The sequence below is a fragment of the Augochlora pura genome, chromosome 2, assembly GCF_028453695.1.
Source record: "Augochlora pura isolate Apur16 chromosome 2, APUR_v2.2.1, whole genome shotgun sequence".
NCBI classification, from domain to species: Eukaryota; Metazoa; Arthropoda; class Insecta; order Hymenoptera; family Halictidae; genus Augochlora; species Augochlora pura.
Window position 1 is genome coordinate 4,356,665 of NC_135773.1, and position 27,109 is coordinate 4,383,773.

Here is a 27,109-nt window from a genome sequence, read left to right on the forward strand (position 1 = left end):
AGAAAAATGTTGCCAATCTTGCTTAAACTGTTTAACAGACGAAATTGTAAATATCTGTTTGCACGATATAATTACGTCCATACGCGATAGGAATTGTAAGACGTGATAGAAATTGTAATTCACGAAAGCTTTGTAAAATGAATGGATATCGATTTTTAATTAGGCGAAAGCAAAGAGTACGTGTGAAAGAAAAATTCCATACAGTGACGCACAGAAAAAAGTTTGTGCCATAAGTCAGAGCTATTCCCGAAATGCCTTGTAATCATGGACCTCCTCGAAAGGAACGAGCCCATATTTCGCTTATGCCAATATTGGCTGCCACCCCACTGTATTATACGAGATTATTCAATGTCACGGAGAGATTAATGCCCTCCCCCTATATCTGTATCAATAAAGCGCAAACAAAAGGTATTTGCAATGGCCCGAATCCGGGCTACGAAACTCCTCGTTGCGATACCTGCGCAATAATCTGAAGAAATGATCAGAAACGAATGCACTAGTCCGTTTTGTAACACAAAAGATACGGCGAAATGTACTGAACCTAATAAGGTTACATAATATTATTTTAATAGCGACAAATTTCATCTATCGTTATCGTGGATAAACTGCAGATCTGTGGAAATATTTCTAGTTGCTTTAACAAATTTTGTAGCAAGTATATAAATTTTCTCATGAGCTATTCCATTAGCATTTTTATTATACTTGACATACATTTTCAAGATTACATAAATTTAATAATATTGCCCTAAAATACTCAAACGTCGGCGATCTTCAGCTTTAATTACATAATATAAAATGCATCATTTTAGTACCCTCATATTTGCCATGTACACTATAATTAAATAAAGAACTCTTGACATATCTGTTATACTTAAACGCTTTCTCAAAAGCTGATACATAAAATACACAACAATAAAATCATCAGAAAAGGACACCTCTATATCTTTTACACCATATCGCGATCATGCTCGGTGAAAAATAATTTCCCCTGAATTTGATATCACTGCTTTTGCCGAATGGTGATTACAATAATAACGATAAACCATTCTTTTCTCTGGAATGCTTGACTGTCAAAGATTCGCCGCACAAGTTACTGGAGTACTCCGCTTTGTGACAGGTTAAGGGACAGATGAATGCGGCCGTGCCCCGCTTCTGCGTCACAGTTCGTTCTACTAAAAGCACTCCGGGCCACTAATTAGAATTTGAAGGGGATGGGTACACCTTTTCCGAAGGTAGGAGGCCGGGAGCCTCGTATCGAAGAGCCAATACGTGATTTCAGTCCGGGACGGCCGTGGTAGTCCAGGCCAGTACGGTCCGGCTTTCATCTGCGGTTAACCCACGTTAAAGCATTTCGCGTATATTCCTGATATCGATCGACACATAGGCGGTATTGCCCGGCTTTTGCTATAACCCCTCGCCCACCGGTCACCGATTTCCCGGCGAGAAAAAATCGTGCAAAAAAACGTCGGGGCCGGGGGCAAATCGGAGAGGAAAGCGCGAGGGGGGCACCAGGTGAAAAAGAAAGGTACGCGAGAAACGAGCCCGGCGATTTGGGGCCTAAACAATTATTTGCACCGTATAATGGGGGGCTAAATATTAAAATCGCCCCGTAGCCGCGGTTTTAACCCCTTGCGCTATAATAATGAGTCAGACTCGCGATAAAGATTCCACGCGAGATCTACTGAATTAATGACTTCGATTTATAAAAAATTAATAATTTATTATATATAATAGAATCAGATAATTTTTATTTCTTGTATTGGCTTTTTTTTACTTCCGTTTCTACACTTTGATAATAGAAAAATTCAATTTAAATTAATTTCTTATAAATCGAAATCAAATTGAATTTTTCTATTATCAAAGTCTAGAAACGGAAGTAAATTAAAACAATATAAAAATTAAAAATTATCTGGCCTTATTAAGGAAAGTATTAAGAACAAATGCTAAGCAACGCAACGTAAATGGTGTCGCAGAGCAAGTGGTTGACCATCTATTCTGCGCCAAATGGAATTTAAGCGCCGTTTCCCGTGGTTCGATGAAGCTGCCGAAAATTAGGCCGGATCAGTTTCGTTTTCGTTTTAACAGAGTTTCGGTGTTGCGAAGCTGTTGCGGGACCGACAGCTGGTTCGCGCCCCCGACTGTTAATCCGCGAGACTGTAATTTGATAAATGATGTCTGCCTTGATTAATGCCGTGTTGGCCTGACGTGTTTCTAGTCTTTCACTTCACGGCTTGCATCAATATCATTTACACGGGACGACTAGATCCAGATATATCGCGTTACTAATTTGCCTGTACCATGTAGGGGCCACTAAACTTGTATTTACGAACGATGATTCTGTAACAATGCGGCTTTGTAATTCAATGCCCGGTCTGTTTCGAAATCGAATGAACTCCAAGCATGTATCTCGCGTTGAAACGATTTCTTTGGTGTTGGGTTCAGAATGACTTACTCTGTCGTCTCGTGAACAGATATATTGGTCATCACGTCTTAGTCTGTAAATTCCTATAAGGAAAAGAAAATTTATATTTATTACAATTGTAAAACGTCGGCGTCGGAAAAATTGAATTTTATTTTTATATCAACAGAGTAAATATAATATATATTTGGTAGATCTTCGACGTTTTAATAAGAAATCTAACACGATATTATAATAATATAAAATGTTAATTATGTCAAGAATTATTACGCTGTGTATAGTATTATAATATAGCTGACCCTATATTTCTACCCTGACCCTATTTCTTTCCTCGCACTCCATATTATATTATCTAAATATTGCAACGCCTCTAGTCTCTTATTAATTTTTATAAAATTTTGTACTATAGTCCAGTCTTCCGAATAGAAATATTTTCCACAGAAAACTGGATTAGATATTAGAATCTTGTATGGAAAAATAGGATCAGGATACCCTGATCTTTTGTTCATGTATACAGTCAAATTATGTTCCTAGCTTTTACAGAAAAATACAGTTTCCAGCTTTTACAGAAAAATACAGTTCCTAGCTTTTACAGAAAAATATACAGTTCCCGTATGAGTACGTCGACATTCGTAAAGGGAAATAATCGAACGCGGCATTATTATCATTTTCCCTTCCCTCGCCCTTAATCCGCGAGCAGTCCGAATAAACCCGCTATCCTCGGAGCGGGCGCTAAAAATATATCAGCATCCTCGGCGCGAGAACAAGGGAGGAGGAGGCGTTGCTCGGGAAACAAGACGTGACCGTTCGCGTTAAAATTTCAGGCGCGACTGCCGGAAGGTAAAATACACGGATTAAGTGTCGCGTTTCCCGGAGACTCCCGGCGAATCTTAAGCGGGGAAAGAACGGCCGGGCCCGCACAGCAGCCACCGCGTACGAATTTACGCGGGGATTCAATGACCGGCGCGGAGGCCGCCGCGATACCGAAACGGCCGAAACACGACCTACGTATAGCCGGGCGCCGGCTTTACGATCGCCAGCAACAGGATCTTTATCAATAGAAGCACTTTCCGAGCGGTTCGATGTTGCGGCACAATGGTCGCGCGCGCACGCGAACCGTACGGGGAATAAAATCAAACGGTCGAAAAAACTATTGAAAAGTAAATCGACGGACGTGTACCACGATAGAGGCGGGGTGGGGCGAGGCGGGATGGGCCGTGTAGGGCAGCGACGGGGGGACGGGAGGGCGCGGCGGGCGGGGACGGGAGCGCGAAACCGTCGTCTCTGGTATCATCTGCTGCACAAAGCCGTAAAGTACGGCGCCCGGTTATTTCGGTCAATCCTCGAAGAGGAGGCCGTCCGGAAAATATTCATATCGATCTGCGCCGAGTGACCTCTCCCCGCCCGGTTTCTATCTGCCGGAGCGGAGCGCGCGACATACGCCCACACATTTACACACGCATCGCTTTCACACAGGCCCGGCCCGGAGATTCGCTCGCCCTGACCAAAAACTCTCTCTCTCTCTCTCTCTCTCTTTCTCTCTCTCTCCCCCTATCTCTCTCTCTTTTCCTTTCACTCTCTCTCTCTCTCCCTCTTTCACTTTTTCTTTCCCGCTCGCCCCGTCTCCCGACACCCTCGCCGCGCCGTTTTTCACTCCTCTACGCCCTCATCGTCCCGCTTCCGCAGTCCGTCCCCGTCAGAGCCGGGTCCAAGCCGCACGCTTACACACCCTTTCCGTGTCTCTTTTTCTCTTTGATAGTACACACGATGGCGGATATACTCTATATGAGCCGGCCTCAAAGTGCTCTTTCGAGCCGCGCACAAGGGCCAGGTCAACCGCATCGCTCCTCGCCACCGCGAAAGGACACAAAACGGATCGGCGAACCGAATCGACTATAAATACCGGCCACGTCCACGGGCCTGCCATTTTTCGGCGCGATGAATACAGTGCCTGTCGGGCGATCGCTCGATGACGGCCACCATTATCGCTGCCAGGCCGGCGGTTCATCTTGGGACTGGTAGCGCGTGCCAAAGGTCGCGCGGGTCATGCCGTGACGCGCGGAAACGGACCCTTTTGGTTCGACGCGGAACATTTGCGATCCTGACGCTTTAACCCTTAGCACTTGTGACTATACTAATTTCAAAATTGAGGCATTTCCTTTAATTTATAGTATTTTCATTTGTTATGATTATTTTTATTTGTTATATATATAAAATTGAACGCGTAGCCTCCGAATTGCCACTCGATGGCGAAGGGTTAATCCTTAGCACTCGAGCAAACCTGTCATTAATTCGAGGCAATATATTGTAATAATAAGAAGAAGAAACAATATTATAGAGTAAAATGAAGTTTAAACGCGAGCAACCAACGCGGTGCGCGACCAAAAACGATTACAAATACGTACTCATTCTCTAATTATAATTATCCTACATATTTCATAAGTATTCCGGTGGGATGCTGGAGTAACGTTATTATTATAAACTGATTTATTAATTATATTACGAATTGTATGGTAATTTTCGTATCCAATTTAATTTACGTTAAAGTTACGTTTATTCCGTTGCTGTAATTTGTGCGAAACCCGCAGTATAATTTACAATATAATTTCGCCGGCTGCTGAAAGAAACGTGGCCCGTCCGCTCGTACGTACCTGCACGCCGTATGGTTGATAACGCAATTATCGTAACACGGCGTACACTCTCCGTGAGTGCCAGAGAGTTGACGCGTCTACAAAGAATGTAAATACCATTGATCACGATATAATCCCCTCTCCGTAATCCACTTTTGTTCGCAGTGCTCGGAAACGGCTGGCGAACGCGCAGACTTTTACTATTGATGATTGCGCCGGTAACCTGTCGGATTAGTTAGTGTCGTGTAAAAAAAAAAAGAAAAAAAGAGGACTGCGAACGAAGTGTATCGTCGATGACAGCGGCGGGAAAAAATTGCGAGCCATGTAAAAAAAATATCGAAGTCGAGAAATGTTCATTTGTTTCTTGCGGGGGTTCTCTTCGCAGCGGAAACAATAATTTGCTGCGAACTCGTTAATGTGAACATCATTTTTGTCGCGTGTACGCAATATGAATGTCACCGCGCGAGAATTTCTGATGGAAATTATTATGAATTGTAGTATATTAAAAAGTATTTTAAAGCGCGACGAGTAAAATGAAAGAATTTACCTTCATTGACACCTGAAAAAGTGTATCGTAAATTAATACCGCGTCTGCGCTGAAGATCATTTAAAATATTGGCCAGCTATTTATATAAACGTTCATAAAACTCAATTATTTCAGGTCAAATTTCTAGACGAAGCTTGACGCTTTTAAATCGCACTCCGCGGTTCGAAACTTTCTATAAAAATTCGAGGAACCCGTTCAGTCGATTCTCGAGCGATACAGCGCGTGCGCGCGAACTAGAATTAAAGTGTATTGAAAAAAAGAGGAGACTTATTAAATACCGAATGTTCTTCTGTTGCAGAACCGCAGACGGAAATCCTGGGTGCGCCAGACCTGTACATTAATCGAGGAAGCACCATAAACCTCACATGCGTAATTTGGCAGAGTCCAGAGCCACCGGCTTATATATTCTGGAACCATAAGGACGCCGTAAGTATCTTCTCCTCAACAAGAAGAAAAACTGGTAACGAGTCTCCGCGAGAAAGGGGGGGAGAAAAAACCTCGTGGAACGAGTTTATCGCCCGCCATGGAGTTTTCCCACGAGAAAACATCCAATGAAACGCAGAGTGTTCCTAACGCTGAGACAACCTGCAACGGCATCAGCACACGGCGGAGGATAATTGATGATGATCGTAGTTCTCGAAAGTCTCTCGATGTCCGATGTCCGGTGTTCCTAACACTTACGTCGCGCTCTCGCTAAAACTTCCGTTTTCTGCCTTAATGAAGTTAGTTTCGAATTTTCGACGTCGCCTATAACCTTGCCCCGCGGCCATTTTATTTCTTCCGACTTCACCGGGTTGATCGAAAATCCGGCCGGAACTTTTATTAATCCGCCGATAAATAAAACTTTTATATCGGAGTTGTTGGCGAAGTTGTCGCGAGCCTCGTGCACCCTTTTCATTGCAGTTCTAGTGGGAACGGATTTACTATATCTAATTAATAGAATTTATGAAGGGAATCTAATATCACTGTACTTGAAGACAAATTTTTCATTCACTTGCTTGCAATTATTCAGTGTTAAATGTCTCAGTGTTAAATTCAGTGTCGATGTGACTACATTTATCCTTAGAGGGTTAAAAATATTAATCACTAGACCATATGGAATCTAATAACACCGTATTTAAAAATAAATCTTTCATTAATTTGCTTGGAATAATTCAAAGTGTTAAAATGTGACTACCCTTAAAGAGTTAAAAATAATTACTAGTCCACGGATCGTGGAGTAAAATAAAAATCGCATACAGCAGTTCAAAAATAGAGATCTAAATACAAAAATAAGATCTAAATACAATTTGATTTCCTCCTTTAATAATTTTAAATTAGTACACCGACATTTTTACTTTCCTAGAACCTCCCATTGTTTTAAATTATGCACGTCCGTTTTCCTCATAAAATCTGCGGTCTACTAATTAGTCATTGTTTCCTGCAAAGATGAACGACGGCTCTAAAGGAGAAACGAACCATTGTTATCCAGCGGCGCGTGCAACTGCGAATCGAACGGCGCACGCATAATCCTCGATCAGAATTAATGTTTCTCCGAGAAGCATGCTATTAGGCCTCCTTTTCTGGACATATCCAAGGATTCGTGGACATAAAGGAGGCCCATAAAACATGGCGGTACGGGTCGACCGTTCGCGGAAAGAAGGGTCGGTAAATTCTGATAAAGTTGATGGCCAGCAAGCGGTAAATTGTTAACGGCTGCGCAACTGATAATGGCGCATGGGGGACACCATTAGGAGCATTAAGTCCTGACCGAGTGCCTCGAGATTCCACGCCGCAAATATACGAACGGGGAAACGGACCGGCCTTAAGATGAATCCCGTCGCGCGTGACTAACGTGTGGTGTCCCCACCGAACATTCTGGAACTGTTAACGAGACAACGGGGACTACAGTAATTCGCCAAAGGATATAGCCTGACTCTACATTAATTGAAACGGGACTTGACCAAATTTCCAGCGACATTTAGACGAATATCCGGGACACCGCCGCGCGCCGCAAGTTTAAATGCGCAACCAAGCCCTAAATGAATACATTCCTACCGCTCGCTCTCTCTCTCTCTCTCTCTCTCTCTCTCTATGCGTTCTAATTAGTCGCGCATTAAACGTTCGCCAAGCTAGTTTCGTTATAATCGTCGACTCCGATAAGTCATGCTACAACGACCCGAATGCCGTCGGATAACACAATAACTTGCCATCGGAGACGCGGGTATGAAATCAGAACGCGGGAAATGGGAGATGCATCAATTTGCGCCGGAGGAGCTGTAATTAGAGCCAGTTGGAGCCGAGTTATTTCAATTAATACCAATTACGCTCGGACGACTGTAATCCAATCTGGAATCATTTGAAAAAAGACTTCACGGCTTAGAGACATAGATTATAGAACTTCAAAAAGAAGGTAACGTTGATAGCATGAGCTGTGAGCTTTTTCCTATAAGAATTTTTTCTCAGCCTAAAAACATATTTCGGAGTTACTGAAATAAACTATTACTCATAAATTATTTAAAAAAAAATAAGCTAGCTTTAATGTAGTAAATATAGATAATTTAATAGCAGATAGCAGTTGCAGAGAGGCAAATTATTTCCGCTGCGATTTCATCGCATCGAAGCATTCGTGTCTCTCGACATAAAATCCCCCGAATCGCCGAAGGTATAAGGATTTAGGAAAAAATAGGACGACTCCTCCCCAGGTACCGCCTACATGGTGCAATGATTCGTAGAAAGGTATACACGTGGAGTTCGACGCGGCCCGGTGAAACGCGGCGAGGAAAGTTTCATGCGTCGTCCCGGGGTTCGACAACGATAAGGAGAACCGTTCGAATCGTCCTTGGGGAACGCGTCGAGATCGCGAGCCATCGACGATAAGGTCGACGGGATCGGTCGATCCACGGAACGCGAAACATTTTCCGGCCGCAAGGAATCCACGGCGTTCCGCTCTGATTTCGATCGAATTTCGAGACAGCGTCGCTCTGCCGCTCGCAATCGCGACACCATGTGTTTTGCTCGGCCCGTGCCGCTCGCTGATTCGTCTCTGCAGGCGGACGAGGACCGGTCGGCTGCAGAAGGCCGCATCCTCTCTCTGTGTCCGCCGCGCGTGTTCACGCCGGCAAGCAAATAGAGCAGGAGACCAATCCAGTCACAATTAAATTGACTTAACAACTTGTTCGTTGCCTTTTCGCTCGATATCCGCCGCCGGAACGTATCCCACGTCCTCGGCCCCCTTAATCTGATTCCCAACCACCGCCCCTTTGACAGCCGGCCGCGACGCTGTTGACTCAAAGTTTTTAGCCCTTTACCTTGCAATTTTCCTCGCGATTGGCCCGCCCCGTTCCCGCGGCCGGCTGCCACGGGCCGAGCCGTTTCAACCGCGCCATCTGTTTGTCAACTACTTGTTGTTCCGAGCGAGAGTTCTTTGTTACCAGAGTGAGCGTGCAGTGTAACAATTTTCTGGCGTGGGGTTAAGACAGAATCATTGGTTTCGTAGAATTTATTTTGGAGAGAAAAGTTGATAACAGATGCTTCGTCTCGTTAAAATTATTGTCAGGAAATATATGTTAAATTCAACTTGGAGGTAATTAGCTTTTTAAGAAGTATTGAGTTATTTAGTTTCATCTTTTCCACATCCAGCATTTGACAATGATGAACGATGAAAGTTATAAGAGATCAGAAGCTAATGATTTTTAATATGCTCTTCACTTTGCTCAATTAATTTTTCTAACTTTAGTAAAAAATAATTCTTTTTAGTAAAAAAGAATTGTATTTCGAGATAATCGATTTCAAAGTTTACTTCATTGATAAAACCTTCATACCAGTAAAATTCATTTATCATGCTTTCCATCCAAGTATTCAGGTATAAGATCAGCAATTTATTACCAGTTAAAAAGTAAAACAAGAGGAAACGGGGCGTCTTCAAGAAACGCTCTTTATCCTTAAAAACTCTTTCTTTAATTAACAATTCACCAACAGTTGCAGATACATTTCTAACAACAAACCTTTTCACCCTTTCCTCCATAATTTGCCTTGTGTCAAACGTAACTCAACAGTTCAGTTAAATTAAGCCAAACGTAATACACCTCTATCGTTGGCAATAATTGGACGAGAGATATGGGATCGGTAGATCGCGCGTCGATAAAGCGAACGCGATTCGCATTAAGAGGATCAACAAGTTACCAGGCCCGGTCTAGCACGCGGAAATCGTCGATAAAAGTTCGGTTGCTTTGAACTCGGATGGGGCCGTGCCCGAAGTTCCGTCGCATTCATTTAAGTTCGGCGGACTGGTTCGACGATAGCAACGAAACTTAAGCGATTAACAAAAATCGATTAGAACGCACCGGAAAAGTTTCTATTCGCCGCGCGGCGGCCCGCTTCGCCCTCGCAGAACGCGACGTAATCGTTTCGTGTTTATTAGCACGGGTCTTTCCCGCGATTGCGTTCCCCGCGCGCATTCCTGCGTGTAACACGACACTATTATTTCCGTTGATTAGCTCGGCCGTGTTCCCCCTTCTCCCCTCGCCTCTCGCTCCTCGCCCCTCCGGCTGAATCGAAGCGAAGAGTTATCGATCGTTAAACCCGTCGCCCGTTGTAACATTGACCCACCGGAGAAAAATTACGAACACAAAAGGGTTAAATCCTATCGAGCAGGATTGGTTCACCCGTGGCCCGTTACGCCGGACAAATGAGAGTTACAAATCCGCGGAATACGCTTTTATTTCTGTCGTCGTAATACCCGTGGAAACCGATTTGGCAGCGTCTTCCTGCTTTCCCCCCGTTTTGGCAACGGTCCACGATCACCATATAAATAAGACGCGATATTGTGTCTCGTTTAACAATTCTTTAATAGGATTTCTTTCAGGTAAACGGCCTGATCCGATCGCGAACGAATCGGTCGCCTTGGACCGTACCGCCGAACGGGTAGAGCGGGGGGGGGGGGGGGGGGGGGGGGGGGGGGGCGGGCCGACCGGGGGGGGGGGGGGGGGGGGGGGGGGGGGGGGGGGGGGAAAGCCGGTACACTAATTCCGCCCGGCCGGAATCCTAAACGTTCCCGTGCATTCTTTAACGTTTCATACTCTTCCGCCGGATGCAACATTCTTCGAATATTCGATGAGGGAATCTGCTGCATTTATTAGCAAATTTTAGAGAACGGCTTATGCATCGGTTCGCATCTCGCAGAAATGATTAACCTGTTAAATGCTCCCCCCCTCCGCTATTTCTTGATCGAATTCTGTCCCGCTTTATTCGCCTTTCATTCAGCTATGCGCGAAATTGAAAATCGTTTACAGACAGGTTCTTCTCGAGATGTTATTTAATATACAGCGCAGTTATATAGTGATAGCGCTGTTTTTACGTACGACTAAAATTATCCTGAGAACGCCGCGGTCAATCTAATTATTTTAGAGACTTAATGTAATATCAAGCGGATCTTCTTTACTACAGTTCAGTTATCCGAACCGTCCAGTGCTACAATAAGTACCCCACCAAGCTCTATCGTCACCTTCGCTGGCCCACCCGCGCGATAATGAACAAATTCCAGCCTGCTTTATCGCCGCGATGATGTAGCGCCGACTTCAATTTTCCGCGGCAAGGAGGAAAAAAAGATAGGGAAGCGCCAAGCAACGCCTCGTAAAACGGCGCGAGAACTTTGTCAGTCGTTAAATAAAAACCGGGGAAAAGTTTAAACGGCGCGTAAAACGTTGCGACGAAACGCGGGGGAATTATTTATTTAACGTCCGACACATTTTCCGGGCGGAACGCTCGCCGTGGAGGCACTGGCGGCCGGATTAAAGCTCCGGAACGCGTAAAAAGAGGAACGGAATGAGCGTGCGCGCACAACGGCCGATACGTGTAACGAGACTTGTCATCCGCCTGACGTTTCCCTTAGAAAGGGAAACGGTTTATGAGCACGACACCTTCGACCACGATAAAGTAACGCCCGTGCGAGCTTGTTTAGTCGCTTTCACGCGTGCTCGGGTATTTAGCGGGACGACGTAAGAAGTTGAAGGCTGCCCACACGCGGAACCTAGCCTGCCTCCTATTTATACTCCTGGACAAAATGCTAGGAAATGTGTTGTCATTAGATATTAACCATTGTTGAAAAAATGGCATTATTTATGTGAAGAGCTAAAGGGGGGATCTGTTCCATCTGAATTGCATGCTCGCGGTCTCCATTTGTCTCGAAATCCACTTTTATTGGTAAAAAAAGAAGACCAATCGGTCGACGCTCCTCTTAATCGCGTCTTTAGTTCAGTGCGTAACTTAGCCGATAATAATAAAAAGTTTGCAATGAGAACAGAGTGGAAGAGGCTAGGAGGAGCCACGGAGAAGCGAGATGGCGATGGTAGTCGATTGGCGTTGTTTGCTTACAATCGGCCAGGCTCGAGTCTCCTATTTCCTGAAAATTGAGGATAGGAGGGTGCTAACATTGTTATCCGGTCCTATAATTTATCTGTGCCATTTTTGAACGCCCTGAATTTTATATTCATTATTTAGTCAAATTTTCAGACAAATAGAAGATAGAAGCTCGATGTTGAAAATCGCTTTACTTATGCATTACAATTGTTGTCGCATTTATATTAACGAAGTCAAGCAGTCTTCTCCTACGTGAACGTTTCGTTTGCAACGAGATATCGATTATTTGATTTAAACCGCAGTATATGAAGCAAACTGACTCCTTTCGTTCTTTCGTGATAATGAAGGTTTACTTCATAAAACAAAGGCGGTCCAAACAGAACGACATTTCCATTTGTACCCATTCCTAAAGGGTTGACCCCGATTCAGCTAATTACGTGCGAAAGGTATTTGGACAATAAAAGGCTCTAATATTGGAGGATCGGATAATCGGAGTTCTACGGCTGTGTTCGCAGCGTCCTCCGCACCCTTCGTTTCATTATCAAATTTTTCTTCCGCAGACGAAGGGGGAATTCTTTGTCTTTGAAGTGATCTAGCTTATTAGCTAGAGTGCTTGTAATAAGAACGGGCCAAGTTCTTAACTTTAATTTCGAACAGCCATTACCGGTGGCGAACTTCGTTTAGGATCCAAAGAATCGTAAAACATCGAGTCAAGTAATCCCGTTTAAACGATAGTTTCGCGGAGTCACGAAGAGAGTTGATCTCTCATCTGAATAGGGGGATCACGGTAACCGAAATGGTAGCCGACGTTTCATCGCCGGCTAATAGTCCGATGTTATTCACTGTCAGTCCGCAATCACCCGGCGTGGATGGACTTCGGGGGGCTTGAAGTTGAACAATCGAGAAACTCTGCCGAAATGCCGTGGATGCCAACCTGCCGGCGATGCAAGCCGGATGAGAAACAATATCGTATACATCGTGCTTAATTGGTTTGGTTACCGGCGCGCTGCAATCTTTGCATGCCTTCGTTTCTGATTGAGACGCCAGCTAACGAACAATTGAGAACGATGGCGAACCGGGCGAGCAGTCAACAGCTGTTCGGTAATCGGTCGTCCACGATGTTCGGGAGACCGAAGGCAACCCCGGCGTCGATATGCAAAACGGTGATTAGAGTGGCGGAGCGCAAACGAGAACTTTGATCCGACAGAAGTGGCGATCCTTGACTCTTATCGATTTTAAATAAGACCAACTGTGATCGTGAGGAGTCGTTGAAATGTAAATCTTCGGGCTTATTGCGTTATCGTCATAGACGGTGTCTAATATAAATTTGTACTACTGAATTTCTTTGGAGAAATTGACATTCTGTTATTAATACTCAAATTAATGTTTCTCTATAACGTTTCTTGTTTTAGAAACTGTAGAAATGCTAAATATATAGGTGCATGAAGCATTGTACAAATTTCGAGATTAAGAAAATTTTGCTCAATTTTTACTAAACTATTTTACTGTCATAATTACTATGTTTGGAGCTTTGTAATTTCAGTAACTGTGAAATAATGAATTTGAAACTAACAGTAAGTGTAATAATAAATTATAAAAGTATAAATGAAATATATTTAGAACACTAAGGCATGAATCACGTTAACTGAATTAACTTAATTGCAAAAGTTATACGAATGTCAATGATATAGCAAAATTCACTCTGTAAAAATGGCTTCTTCGCGCATCGCGTGCCATTTAAACTGCGACGAGCTTTTTCAAATCGTGAACACTTTCGAAGGCAATCAACCGCATCCACTAAGAACAGTTACCGCGGTCTCCGAGCCACAGATATTTAGATATTCGACTTTCCACGGCTCGAAACGCCCGGTTTCATTACAACAGTACTTTGCCGGAAGTTACGCCTGCCAATAAAGACACCCGGTATACGTGCCGCGGAAAAACATTGCCTCTATAACAACGCGGAGTGCTCGGCATTATGCGAGAGACTGTATCTCTGATATTCCTTATTATACTCAGACCCGTGATCATTGACTTGCATGCGTATTAGCATGCGCCGACAGCGGAAATTTCGATGGAGCATCTGCCCCCGGCTTGAAATTAAAAATTTCGAACGGAGCCGGCCCCCGATATTGGAACGGCGGCGGGATTGTTAAACCGTCGCGAAAAATGTTAATGCGATCGAATCGTTTCGCGGCCGAATAAAATATAAGGAGACGAAGCTGAATCGTGAAAAGCCGTGGCGAATCTCGCCGCGAACCTATCGGCAAAGGGAAGCATGTTAGTTTCGGAGGAATCGCGTTTCTCTGGTGCACGCGATTTCTTCCATTTCGTAATTTGGTCTCGGCCGATTTGAAGCAAGATTTCATAGTTCGTAACATAGTCTGCAGAGTTCGGCAAAATTTTATTCGGATCATGGATAAGAGATAGAGGCTAACGAATAATATTTTTAATTGACGCTGTGGTAGAACGAATGAAACTGTATTTGGATAAAAATTTATGCGAATAAGGTTTTATTCAAATTTGTAAATTCGATTAGCGTAAAAACGATGTTTTTTTCATAGTCCGTCGATTTATTTTTACCGTAATCCTTTCTGAAGTTAAATTCATCCCGAATGTATTCGATAATTATATTCTTATAAAATTACGTAATATTTGCATTACTATTCGAATAAATGGAATACTTTATAACGACTAGTGAGAAATAACTATTCTAATAAAATGTTCAACTTAAAGAATGAATTCGGATAATTGTCTCAGGCAAATATTTATTCGAAACAATTTGGGTATTCCTCAACTCTGGTCCGCGCGTAGCAAAAATTCCGGGCATGTAAAAAATTGAATTTTCTGCCCGACTCTGTGGTTCTTCCGGGTCGGTACGCTACTGAAACGTATCCGCGTTTCATTTCATTAGAAAGAACGGCTCTGTTCTGTGATAGGAGGATCTTGATCGCGTTCTTATATCAATGACGCTCCCGTTGTTTCCACGATATTCCGTGCGGCGTCGGGGAACGTTGCCAGGATACGAATGCAAGCCCGTAGTAAAAGGTTCGTGCACTGATAACAACATTACAGGCAACGTTGCTTTTCAGAAGCGCAGTATATTCCTTTTTTTATTCGTTTCTCGTTCGGTTTTCCGTTTTGTTCGTTTTCGTCGGATCGCGCGCGCGCGCGCGCGTCCGCCGCGGTTCTAAACGATACCCAGAGGCTGTCGAGGAATCGCGAAATAAATGCCAATTTCAAGGCGCAACAACACTCGGCCACCGCTCCACGGCGCCGAGAAACGAGGAAACAATTGCGCAACGAAAGAAGAATATTCTCTAGTCTCAAATTGAAAAATATGTTCCGGGGGGGAATGGAACGGAGCGCGAAAACAGAGGGAACGTACAATGTCCCGCTGGACTTGGTTCGAAAAGCACTGATTACAGAGCTTTGGAATTTCGTGTGGTTAGAACTCGAAAGTATCTCCGAATCATACATGTAACATATTGCATGGTACTATAAATATAATACTATAATATAAATATAGAAATAACGCAACGCCTAAAGAAATAACGCATTGCACACGACAAAATCAAAGTCTACATAATACTTGAAAAACCCATCACCACTTCGCAGCCATTTCGCTCCATGTAATTGCCAATTTAGTTGTAATTATCGAATGTAATTACCGAGTTAGTTGCAAACGAATTTACGTGGAATAATTTTTCGAGCACGAATATTTCGAGAAATTGCTGAATGACTAATAAAATATTGCTCCTTGACGTTTAATATTTACAAAAATTCTTTTTGCCGATTATATTATCAAGCACTATTAAGATTATATTATTAACTTCCATATTATTCTTAAATTCATTTAATTTTCTTACCGTTTAATTTTCTACCGCAGAAATATCGCTTTTTTATTTTTCTCATAAATGCGAACTTTAATCCCCTTACTTAATTCCATTGTAATTCAAAGGATACCACGCGAGAGATATTTTTCCTATGTTTTATTCAACCCCACGAATCCGTAAGTAGTTTGATTTAAGAAACCAGTTTTGAGTGTACCTCCGAATTTCCCCGGATGTTTCGCACAGTTGTATAACAGGATTGCACTCAGCAAGCGAAAATTGTCTGGGTCGGTGCCAAAGTGTGCCACCTTAAACATCAAATTGCACTGAATGGCCGACGACACAGCTGGCGAATCGATAGCCGTGATGTCCACTAGCGAAAAATCTTATTTTATATCGCAGCACGGTTCTACGTTATTCGGTGTTTCGTTATCGCGTCGCAACTATTACAAACGCATCCATCAAAGTCATTATTCCGGGTTAAGATTTCACCTCAGATTCTAAATTCACTTTGCGCAGCGATATTTTTTCCCCAGAATCTATTTTTTCGCTGCACCCGTTCTGCAAGCTTGGCACACTTTCACACTATGGAAGTTGTAAATATATTAGGCTGGTGCATATGAAATGTCGGATGTTTACGTAAATATATAAAACTGTATATCTTTGTTCAAAAGCTGTTGATTTAATCAAAATATGCCCCGTCTGCTTTACTACACCCTTTTCAATAAGATATCAATATAGAAATGCCTGTCTTAAACAAATTTTGATCTCTCGAATTAATAAACTCTGATATGGAATATTTCATAGTGTCTTCATTTATATACTATTTAGCCCGTCGAAACTCGGGCAGATATTGAGCAGTTTTAGGACAGTGTTGTCATTATACGTTGTTCGGCTGAGGAATGTGACAGCGACCTGTCATAAATAATGTCGGGATTAAGAGAAATAGATCGAACACCAGCATGAAAAACGTAAACACTTGAGTTTTTCTTCTCTGACGTCAACTCTCCTACGTTGCCAATAGGTTCGCCCTCGGCGCGTGGCTGTTCCATTACAAACCGCGCGAAGCATGTTGACCAGCTCTGCGCTTGCATTTTACCACATTTTCGTAACTTCCCCTCTACCTCTCGGACGTTAGAGACCCTTAGCGGACGGCTGGCGGATATATCCGCCCAAGCGTGTTTACCGTTGCGGACGGCTGGCGGATATATCCGCCCAAAATACTACGCGCTCCAATACCCGTCGTCCACAGCGACGCTCGCCCGTCGAGCGCCGTCGTCCGAAGCCACTTCCACTGGAATTCTGAAATAAATCTTCTGGCTTATAGTATTTCTATCTTATGCGATAAAGTGCATTTTATTAGGTTGGTGCATATGAATACTATATACTATTTATCCTGTATGAATACTATATACTATTTAGCCCGTAAAACTGTCCTAAATGTTTAAAATAGCGAAAGTCGCTTGGCGAAAGATCTATATTTTATAAAATCTTATATTTTACTTCATTTAATTTCGCAATTGTTTTGTACGACGTGTGCGTAGTTTTTGTGGGCTAAACAGTATGTAAATGGAGACAGTCTGAAAAATTCCATACTACAGTTCATTGATCCGAAAAATCAGAATTTCTTGAAGACAGACATTTATGAATGAAATTCGCGTTGGGAAAAGTATATTGAAACAAATGGGGCACATTTTGATTAAATTAATAGCTTTTGAAAAAAGACATGCATTTTTATATACTCGCTGAAAAATCCGACATTTCATATGCACCAACCTAATAGTTTTAACTCTTTGTTAGACAATGTTCTTTATGGCTGCGACGATTATAACTTATTTGTCTTTGGTAATTTTGTTAAATGTATTTATATAAATTTAAATATATTTATCGTACGTTTACAATTTTTGTTATTCTCTGAATGACTAGAAATATTCTTTCTCTTTCGCAAAAATGATTATAATTAAAAGTTATTGGAACTCTAAAGAAAATGGTACGGCAAGGAGTTAAACAATTGTGCCATGTTTTAAAGAATGCTGATTTCGATCTGAATAGCTTGCATGTAAGGATCAGTGTAGAACGAGTGCTCGATCGCCTTCAAAAATCGTTACGTAGCTAAGCCGCGGAGCGCATATATCAAGCGAGGAAACAACGAAAACCAAAACGCGACGCTCCGAAAGAGCAACTGTATCTGAAATCAAATCTAGATCTGCCGATAAAGCCAAAAGCTTTCTCGGCGGCATCAATGGCACGATTTATACGTACGGTAAAATGAAAATATTTATAGCTCCCGGCGAACCGAGCGCTCGCACGAATCGAGTCGGGGCTAGTCCATTTTTACGATACACCGGGAAAATAACGATATCGCGGTGTCGCGATCCGGCGCGAAAGAAATCCCAATGGATAACTTTAATTTCGCTCGATATCCGCCGCGATGAATCACAGGCTCCGCGCGCGAACGCGCGATCGTTTCCCGCGCGGGCGACCGATTCCGCGGAGGAGGGAGGGGGGTGGAAGCAAATCGCTCGAACCTAGGCAGATTCAATCAAAGCTTGAAAAGGCTATCGATTTAAATGAAGTAGATAAATTAAGATCGGGCGGCCCGCCGGAACGAAATCGCAAGTCGAGGGGAAAAAATGTGTGGGGGGAGGAGGGAGGAGGAAGGAGGTGCGGAGGACAACGAAGTCGTTATCGGGTTGTGGAAAAAAGGCTGATAAGACAGAAGTAGCAACGTGCTGGCTGGAAACCATCCCAATGGACCATTGAGCCCAAGATGTTCCATCGAGCCATCGAGGATCCCGTGGGATGCCGATTTCTCCTATGAAGGCGTAATGAGGCTGACGAGACTCTCTTCCTCCCTTCCTCTCTCTCTCTCTCACTCTCTCTTTCTCCCTCTCTCTCTCTCTCTCTTGCTCTCCTCGGCGTCCTACCATTACCATTTTCCCAGTTCGGGGACACAGAAACTCTCGGTCCCGTGCGCGTTTAAAACTTGCTCGAATTACGAACTCTACAACGCGGCCGAAATTATCTAGTTCCCCGACCTCCGGCTCGCCCCGATCCCGCAAAGATCTCGAAAATCTGAGCTCTCTCTCTCTCTCTCTCTCTCTCTCTCTCCTTCTATCTCTTTCTCCCTCTCCTGATATCGAAACAGTATAATCCTAATTTCTAGCTCGGCGCGCGGTTGTTTTTCCCCGACACGCGACCGATCCGCTCGCGAACTCCAATTCCAATCCGCCGTCGTGCCAGCCGAATCTACTTTTCGGATGCAACCTTATTCTAGTTTTTAACGAAATGAAATCCATGACGGTGTCCTCTTCCGAAGAAGAGATAAAAGCTCTCGTATCTCCGGAAAGTTTCTTTAAAGCGTTAAAGGAGAGCAGCGTTATCTCGAAAGCTTCGGCGTCATCGCTTGATGATTCATGAGCACGTGTTCTTAAATTCAAGTGGAATTTTACCATTTATCTAAGAATGTTTATTTAGATATTTGTGCTATGCTGTGAATTTACTAAATGCACGGATTAGTCATAATCGCATTTTTTTATTATATTAAAAAAGTTATCTCGGATGACATTTTTAATTTCGATATGCATGTATTCATATTTATTAAAAATGATATAGACAGATTTAAAAAATGGTATAGACAGATTTAAGAAATGGTAAAGACAGAATTAAATTGTACAATAAATATTGTTATACGTATGGCGAATTTATTATTTCCTTTCATTTAAACGGACAGAACTTCTCGGTTGACCTGACAGAAACAAAGAGAACATCGCGCTTAAGTTAACTTTAAAGTAAACCTTGGTCCGTTCTTTATTTCCTGCGCTCTATATTAAAAACAATATTGACGACAATGTAGTTCTTTTCCATTCGAAAGTACATTGCATTCTTACGCGCCAATAGACTTTATGCATTTACGACAAACAAGTGGGACACTGCGAGAACGTCAAACGGATCTAACAATACTGCCACATTATTGTCGTTGAAATTCTTGAAAAAAATATCTCGCAATTAACGAGGAACATATTTGATATAACGATGCGCAATGCACTAAATAATATTACTACTTTTTGCTAAGCCAAATTAAGACATTGTGCTCGCAACGAAACTCAATTAAAAGTATAAAAGAACTTTCTGAGAAGTATAAAGATAATGTTAACCAAATTTGAAAAATCGAGGGTGCACCTTTAAAAGGCTCGCGCGAATTTCACGAGCCTCGACGACCATAATCTCGTGCCGCCGGAAATGTTGATGAAATTATCGTGTTAGCTTTTTATTATCCCAGCGCGAAAGAAAAGTATCTCTCTGTGCCCCCCCTCCCATCAAAGAAAGGAACGGACGTGCTCCTCCTTTCCTTTCTCCGGCTTCCACGCTAATGCGTTCTCCGCTAAGTCCGGGCAGCACGCGAGGCAAGAGCTCCGCCGCTGCAGCATTGTCTAATAAATTATTAAATTTTATGCGTGCAGAGTTTACGCGGGAACAACGCGGAACATCGAGATCTTCATTCCCGAGTTTGCGGATCACGGCGAATTACGTGGAGAGGGGGGTGGAAACTTTGTCGTGAAAAAAACCTTGGCGCGGGTATATCGAAATCCCCCTTTTTCCCCGTGCCGCGGAAGTTCAACGGGATTTAGTGTGCATAGTTCGCCTGTTTGCGCGGCGCACAAAGGTGAAACATACGCGTCGTTGTTATTACACGTCGCGGCACGGTGCCCGGATTAACTGTGCATTTTCGAATTAAAGTTTTGCATATTATTCCGCGTTGCATCACCGGGGCCAGATAACAGAACGGAAGGAGCGCGCGCGCGGGTCGCTTATCGGGCACGCGGACTCCAACTTTCTAGTTCGATTAATCACACTTTGTCTCGCGAGCTCGAACAATGCGCCGCAATAGAATAACGTTGTCGCAAAAATACGAAAATAATGTCCGCAACGAAATTATTGAGGTCTACGTTTTCGTTTGCGACGAGCGTGCTCTAATTTTTCATTCATTCGCGGTCCGTCGGTGCTTTTTAATTAATATCAAGGTTCTGGAACTCTTTGGCGGGCGTTTTTTGTACCACAAGCGCGTTGAGGTAAACATCTAACATACAACTAATAATAAGCAATAACTATAATAATTATCGAATATCAGAACTGATATAAATGTTTGGGTATTTTATTATCATTATTCTACTTATTAAAATATATTATTTATATATTATAGTATAACTTAGGAAGGGTATTCTAAAATTATGGTATTTCTGTTAGCCACCATATTTCGTTAATAATTGGTAAACGACGCCTTGGAGAAAATGTTTCTAAAGGAGAAAGATTCTGCAATACCGTCCAATGAGAAATAAAATTGTAACCCATTTTATACTATCAGAATTAATGCAAATATGATGGCGGAGATATGCGTGTCTGATCTAGATATTAGTCTCCCTCGATTGCGGTATAACCAGTCGCAGTGGTTCGAAGAAGGGCGGCTGTTTACCCTAACGAAACGCCCTTTGTACCCGCACGTGGAGAAAGTTGAGGGTCGCGACGAAGAGATAAGTCTCGGTGAACGTACCGGAAAAGTCACCAGTACGTAACAGAGCCATGAACGGCTCGGAGCATCTCTACCGAGGGTTAATAGAAAATGGAGATAAGATCAAGATTGTAACAGGAGGTCGGCGGAGGAAAGAGATCTGGAACGAGTTTCAAGAAATTTTCGCAAAGAGCGCACACCCTGAAGAGGACTACGAGATGGTACATAAGGCGGGGCCGTAGCGCACCGAAGGCTGAAGCTGCGGATCATTTATTTAGAAATCCGTCTCGGCGCTGACGACGGCAACTCTCCGCTTTTACCTCCGTCGGACTCGCGAGCGTAAGTCGACCCTTATGAACCCTGTTAAAGAGACGCTCGCGAGGAACAGTCGAGTGGAACCAGGCGCAGGATAAACAGAACGTTTGTACTGGCTGAGTGTGTACCATTGCACGTTCGGACGTTGCTCCGCACACTTCACTTTGACCCGATACCCGTCGGAGGTGTCCCGAGAACCAGCTGTATACATGAATAAAAATTGGCCCGTTGTCGGTTAAGAGACTACTCTTAATAATTGAAAACAGGGGGCCGCCGTTCGATTCGAAGTCGTTGCCGCGCGACGAGAATTCATCCGCTGTAGTCGGATCGATGTCGCTTCGTGAAATCGCTGTGAGAAAACTATCCCGAACCATTTTTCCAGAAAATCTTCTGCTAGGACACTGATGGAGCCACCATGTATACAAGATGTCCAGTTTACAGTTTTCCATGCAATTAAATCGCCGTGATCTCGTTTTGTTTTTAATTAACTCTATATTTCTTGAATTAAACGTATTATAATTTTCTTTCTATTAACTACAGTAGTCTTGAATATAACTAAATTTCCAATTAAATTTAATAACACCCGAAAACCAAATAATAATTATTCTCCATAAAGATATTCTAAACATCTGTAGTCTCGATCTTGTAGAACATCTCCTGATATTACGAACACGTGTCAGATAAATGGACGCGTACCACCATCTGGGGATAGACTAAATCATTGTATTGACGTCCAATGAGCTCGAAGGAATAGGTAGTTCGAGTGGAACAGCCTGTGTGTACAATGGCCTCTGTGATTGAAGCACTTAATAATAAGAGGGACGTAAGCCGGGGACTCTGATTAGAATCCCACAGGTATTCATCGGAGGAGGATCTTCCTAGCCGCATTTTACCGGTTCCTTTCGATTAGCGGTTTCCGGGGCGGAGGCACAAAGAGAGAAATCACCGACGAGGCGCGGTCGGAGGGTGAGAATTTTTCTCTCCTCCGTGGCATCGGCGTTCATTCAATGGCGATGGACGTCGAGGCGCAGCCACGGAAGCTTATCTCCCTGGTCCGCCGGCCGGTCCCGGCTTCCCCGGCCGGCGAATGAAAGGGAAGGTCCCCGGCGAAAGTCGTTGATTCGCCCCGGCTCCCGATTCGTGTCCCGTCTTCCCGACTTCCTCCGACCGCCGTTGTTCCCACCGTTTTGCCCGGACTCAAAGCGGGCCTCCCCCCGCGATCTTTGTTGCAGATAATCAACTACGAATCGGCCAGAGGCGGCGTGTCCGTAGTCACGGAGAAGGGTGACAGCACCACAAGCTTCCTGCTTGTGCAGGACGCGAAGCCGTCGGACTCCGGACAGTACACTTGTAATCCTAGTAATGCTCAACCTAAATCGATCACCGTGCACGTACTCAATGGTGAGTGGTTTCTACTTAATTGCGAGCCCGCGGTTTCTTTGTCGGCCATCGCGGCCGGTTATCGAATCGTAATCACCGGAGCAATTTTTTTCTTCTTCTTTCTTTTTTCTTTTTTTTTTTTATTTCATTGTCGTCTCTCGAGGATCAGAGGAAATTAATAAACTCGGTCGTCCCGGCGGCAGCAAACTTTTTATCAAACGGATTAATATCGAAAGAACGAGACCGCCCAGTCTACGGTGCTTGTTTGAAATTGACGAAGGATGGCTGACTGCGAGAGGAATGAATTCGCTCGCTGCGTTCCATTAATTTGCTCGAAAGTTTTCTATTATGCGGCAGTGCGGTTTTCTTTCTTTAGCCGGTCTCGCGAAGCAGCGCGACCCTGAAAGGCGTTAGAAATGTATAGGAATTAATATGACGTTCGTCGGTGGTAGTCTAATGACGGTCTCAATGGCTTTATACGATTCGAGAGGATGCTAATTTGTTCTTGCAATGAGTTAGATTTTTTTTTAATAAGCTGCAATGAGCAGTATCAATCTTCATTGCTTCATTACTTTTTCTTTGTGCAATTCTTCTCGATTCTTTGCCTCTACGTTGCTTTTGTTGTTGATTTCTTGCCTCCATTGCTTCATTGGATAATGATTACTGTACTTTTAAATATTTTTAAACGGTACCACGCCGGGTGATTACGATACGATTGCAATATAAATAATTCTAATTATAAACGCTACAATTTTCACCATTTTCAGAAATTTATTCGTATGATACTCTATCGGGGAAAATTAAGTATTATTAGATTAAAAAGTGCAGAATAGTTAAAATAATAACTACAATACATTTAATCTCTACAGTTTGGCTTCGTTAAATAAACTATTTTGATTTCGTTGGATATTCTAGAAATTACAATTTGGCGATCAACGCTTGAAAGCTTCATATATAAAATTCAATATTTCATGTTCCTTCGTTCCAATAAAACTGTACACGAGTTGAAACCTGCTGCGATAAGTGACAGTACATTGTCGTCAAGTTTAGAAATTCATTTTACTATTCTACATCGTAGAAGATTTTATTAAGGTCATGCAGAATGGTCAAAGGTTCGATCGCAACGATCACTTCGGCTCTCGAATTCTTGCCTCGTCGACTAAATTACCAATTCTGATGGATTTTCCGGGAGCTCTAATTTGTCGGTGAACGTACCGAACTTACACACACACACACACACACACGCACACACGAAAGTCGTACGTTCCACATGCGACGATGCGATAGAACGCAGGTTGAACCCTGAACGAAGGTTTCCACGAAGACGCTGAGCGGATGGTCGTGACCCCGTTGGCAGCGTTGTCTTCAGAAAATTTAAGTGTTGTCCTCTGTTTCAGGAGAGTATCCCGCGGCAATGCAGCACGGCGGTCAAGCCAAACAACCGAGGCTCTACTCCCTTCTCCTCTGTCTGTGTCTGCTGCTCTACTAACTGTATCATCCCCCGGATTGCTGATCCCCCAAGCTCCCCGACGACGGTAAACAACGACGGCGGCCGTGTGCCGTGAGATTTGCCGTTCGAGGGACACCGACGAGGCGGTGGTGCGCCGAAGAAAGTACGCGGGTTACCCGGGTGCGGAAATCACGGCTGTGTGCGGTGGTGCAGTGAGAACACGATAGAACCGGCGGTGCGCATGTGTATCGGGTGTTTCGCGTGGACAAGAAACGGGAACCGGTCGAGAAACAAAAAAATACGCGCGAGAGAGAGAGCAACCGAACGCCGACGGAACGGAGCGAATACCGAACCGAACCGAACCGAACCGAGCGAAACCAAAACGAAACGGAAAGACGGAGAAGAAAGAAAACGACGGAGCGCCGTTGCTCGTCGACCGGTCGACGAGGCGTCGCGATCGAGCGGAATTGACGCGGGCAGCCGCGAACGCAGGAAAGAAACCGCGAGCGGATGGCTGCGCTGCGCCGCTAAACGGTCCGACAAAGTGACTGATCGTAATCAAGCGGTGGCGACGAGATCGGATCGGGCGAGGCGAGGCGAGGCGCGACGTTTGGTAGTTCGGCGTGGCGTAGTTTGGCGTGGCTTGGCGCGGCGGCAACGTAACGCGGACGTAATCCAACCGTGTGTAGTCGGGGTCGCGAAACGATTAAACCCGAACCGGTCGCGGGACAAACGGAAATTGAGATGGCGAAAGACGGGGAACGAGGGAAACGACACGAGCCCTCCGAGGTACAGCGGAACAAGCAACGAGACAAAGGCGAGGATCAGAGTACAAAGGATCGCCTTTCCTCCGCAATTATTCAACCGTGCCGACGGGTTGTGTGCGGAACGAGAGGGAAAGAGAGAGAGAGAGAGAGACCGGGGCGCGCAGAGGAAAACCGGAACGCCGATCGACAACCGGATCCGTTTTCCATAGCGAGCAGCGCGGATCATACGTCATCCGAAACGGCTGATCGTTGCCGCGCAACCGTAATTTCGATCGTATCGCCTCGATCCTTGCCGACGGTCCACGGGTCCCAATCCTGCCCTCCTTTATCCACCGCCGCCCGATAAAGACCAATAACGCGACGTGGCTGAATCGCTAGCGCGAGTCGAGAGCCCCCTCCACGTGCTACCAACTTCCGGAACTCTAGTCCTTGTAACTTCGATATTTATACCGAACTGCTTTCGACGGAGACGGAGACTCTGTCTTTGTCTCTCTCTATCTCTATCTCTCTCTCTCTTTGATAATTATCGATTAGCAACGTAAGGACGGTCTTTGATCTATTATACTCGCCACGGGCTAGCAGCTTTTCCTTTTCGCAACGGGAACGGCGTCGTTCGCTGCTTTCGTCCTGGACGACAACCAGATCGCGATTTTTACACGACCTCTGCGCGACACGGCATTTAATTTCTGCATTCCGTCGAGTTTGATTAGGTACGATTGAAATAGGGTGGCCTAGGAAATTGTTCGTGCGGGTTTGTCAAGTCGATTATTATTCGAAGGAATTTAGGCAAGATGCAGTAGAATTTAATAAATTATTTTTTACTAAATACAATGAGCCCTACAAGTCGCTAACTTGTGTTGTTTCATACCGATGAAAAGACTGTATCTATTTATATCTTTCACTGTTTTTATTATAATAATTACTTGGATTGAGAAATTTAATCAGTCATTTCGTATGGAAGAGTCTTTATAATTGCAACGAGGTAATATATTTATAAGATATTTAAGTGAGGAACTTATGCCAATTAATTTTATAATAATTGAAAATATTCAGATATAGCAAAAATTATTATGAACTGTTTAGCATCTTTCCCCTAATTAGTTTACCCTTCGTTAGAATACAGAATCCAATTTTATTGACTGGAAGCTTTATTTGAAATAAGTGTGATTTGAAGTATGCACAATTTTTTAGGCCACTACGTGTTCGTTAACAGTTGAATAATCGATGCAATTTGGTTTAAACATTCGCAAAAAACAGATTCATGATTTCGACCAGAGTGACGACATTATTTCTAAAGATTTACATTAATTATCACTTAATCTATGGAATAAACCAGAACTTATGAAGCACAGATATTAATTCGTTTATTAATCAAAGAATATTCCTCCGGGCTTACAAAAATGCCCGGCGGTAATATAAGGGACGAAAAAATATGTAATAGTAAAAAATCAAAGAAGTCTGGTCTATCGTCCAAAACGTGTTACGTCACTGATATTGTACAAGAAGAACAAGTTTCTTGAAAATAGAATTCTCGCAAATTGCTTTGGAAGAGCGGCATTCGTTCCTGCGATCTATAAATCCTGGTTCATCCGAAAAGCAGAAAAAGTCATCGCTATGACGAATGTTTCATCAAATCGAGTACTTCGGTTTAATGGATTTTCTACGGTTGCCCCATCCGACAGTCAATGTACCGACGTCCTAAAATCTCATTTCATCTATACGCGGAATAACCAGATGAAGATGGAACGCGAAAGAAATAATGGCCGCGATATTTCGTCTCTATCGCGTCATAAATACGCGCGAATATCGGTCAAATAAAGCACTCGAAGAATAATAGGACCTTCCGGCTGGCGCGTCAAGTCTGAAATACCTCTTTATGATCGCATCGCCGTCCCTATCGCGTTACAAAGCTGACGCGCG

At 43.6% G+C, this 27,109-nt stretch overlaps 1 protein-coding gene across 1 annotated transcript in view; it reads left to right on the forward strand.

The window, feature by feature from the left end:
- The window catches only part of LOC144474589 (zwei Ig domain protein zig-8), a 135,745-nt gene extending 111,284 nt beyond the window's left edge, over nt 1–24,461 (forward strand). The window contains exons 2-4 of the mRNA XM_078189639.1: nt 5,895–6,022; nt 22,825–22,993; nt 24,370–24,461. Coding sequence (XP_078045765.1) covers nt 5,895–6,022; nt 22,825–22,993; nt 24,370–24,461 — 389 coding nt within the window. The remainder of the gene's footprint in view (nt 1–5,894; nt 6,023–22,824; nt 22,994–24,369) is intronic.
- Nucleotides 24,462–27,109: the final 2,648 nt, after the last annotated feature.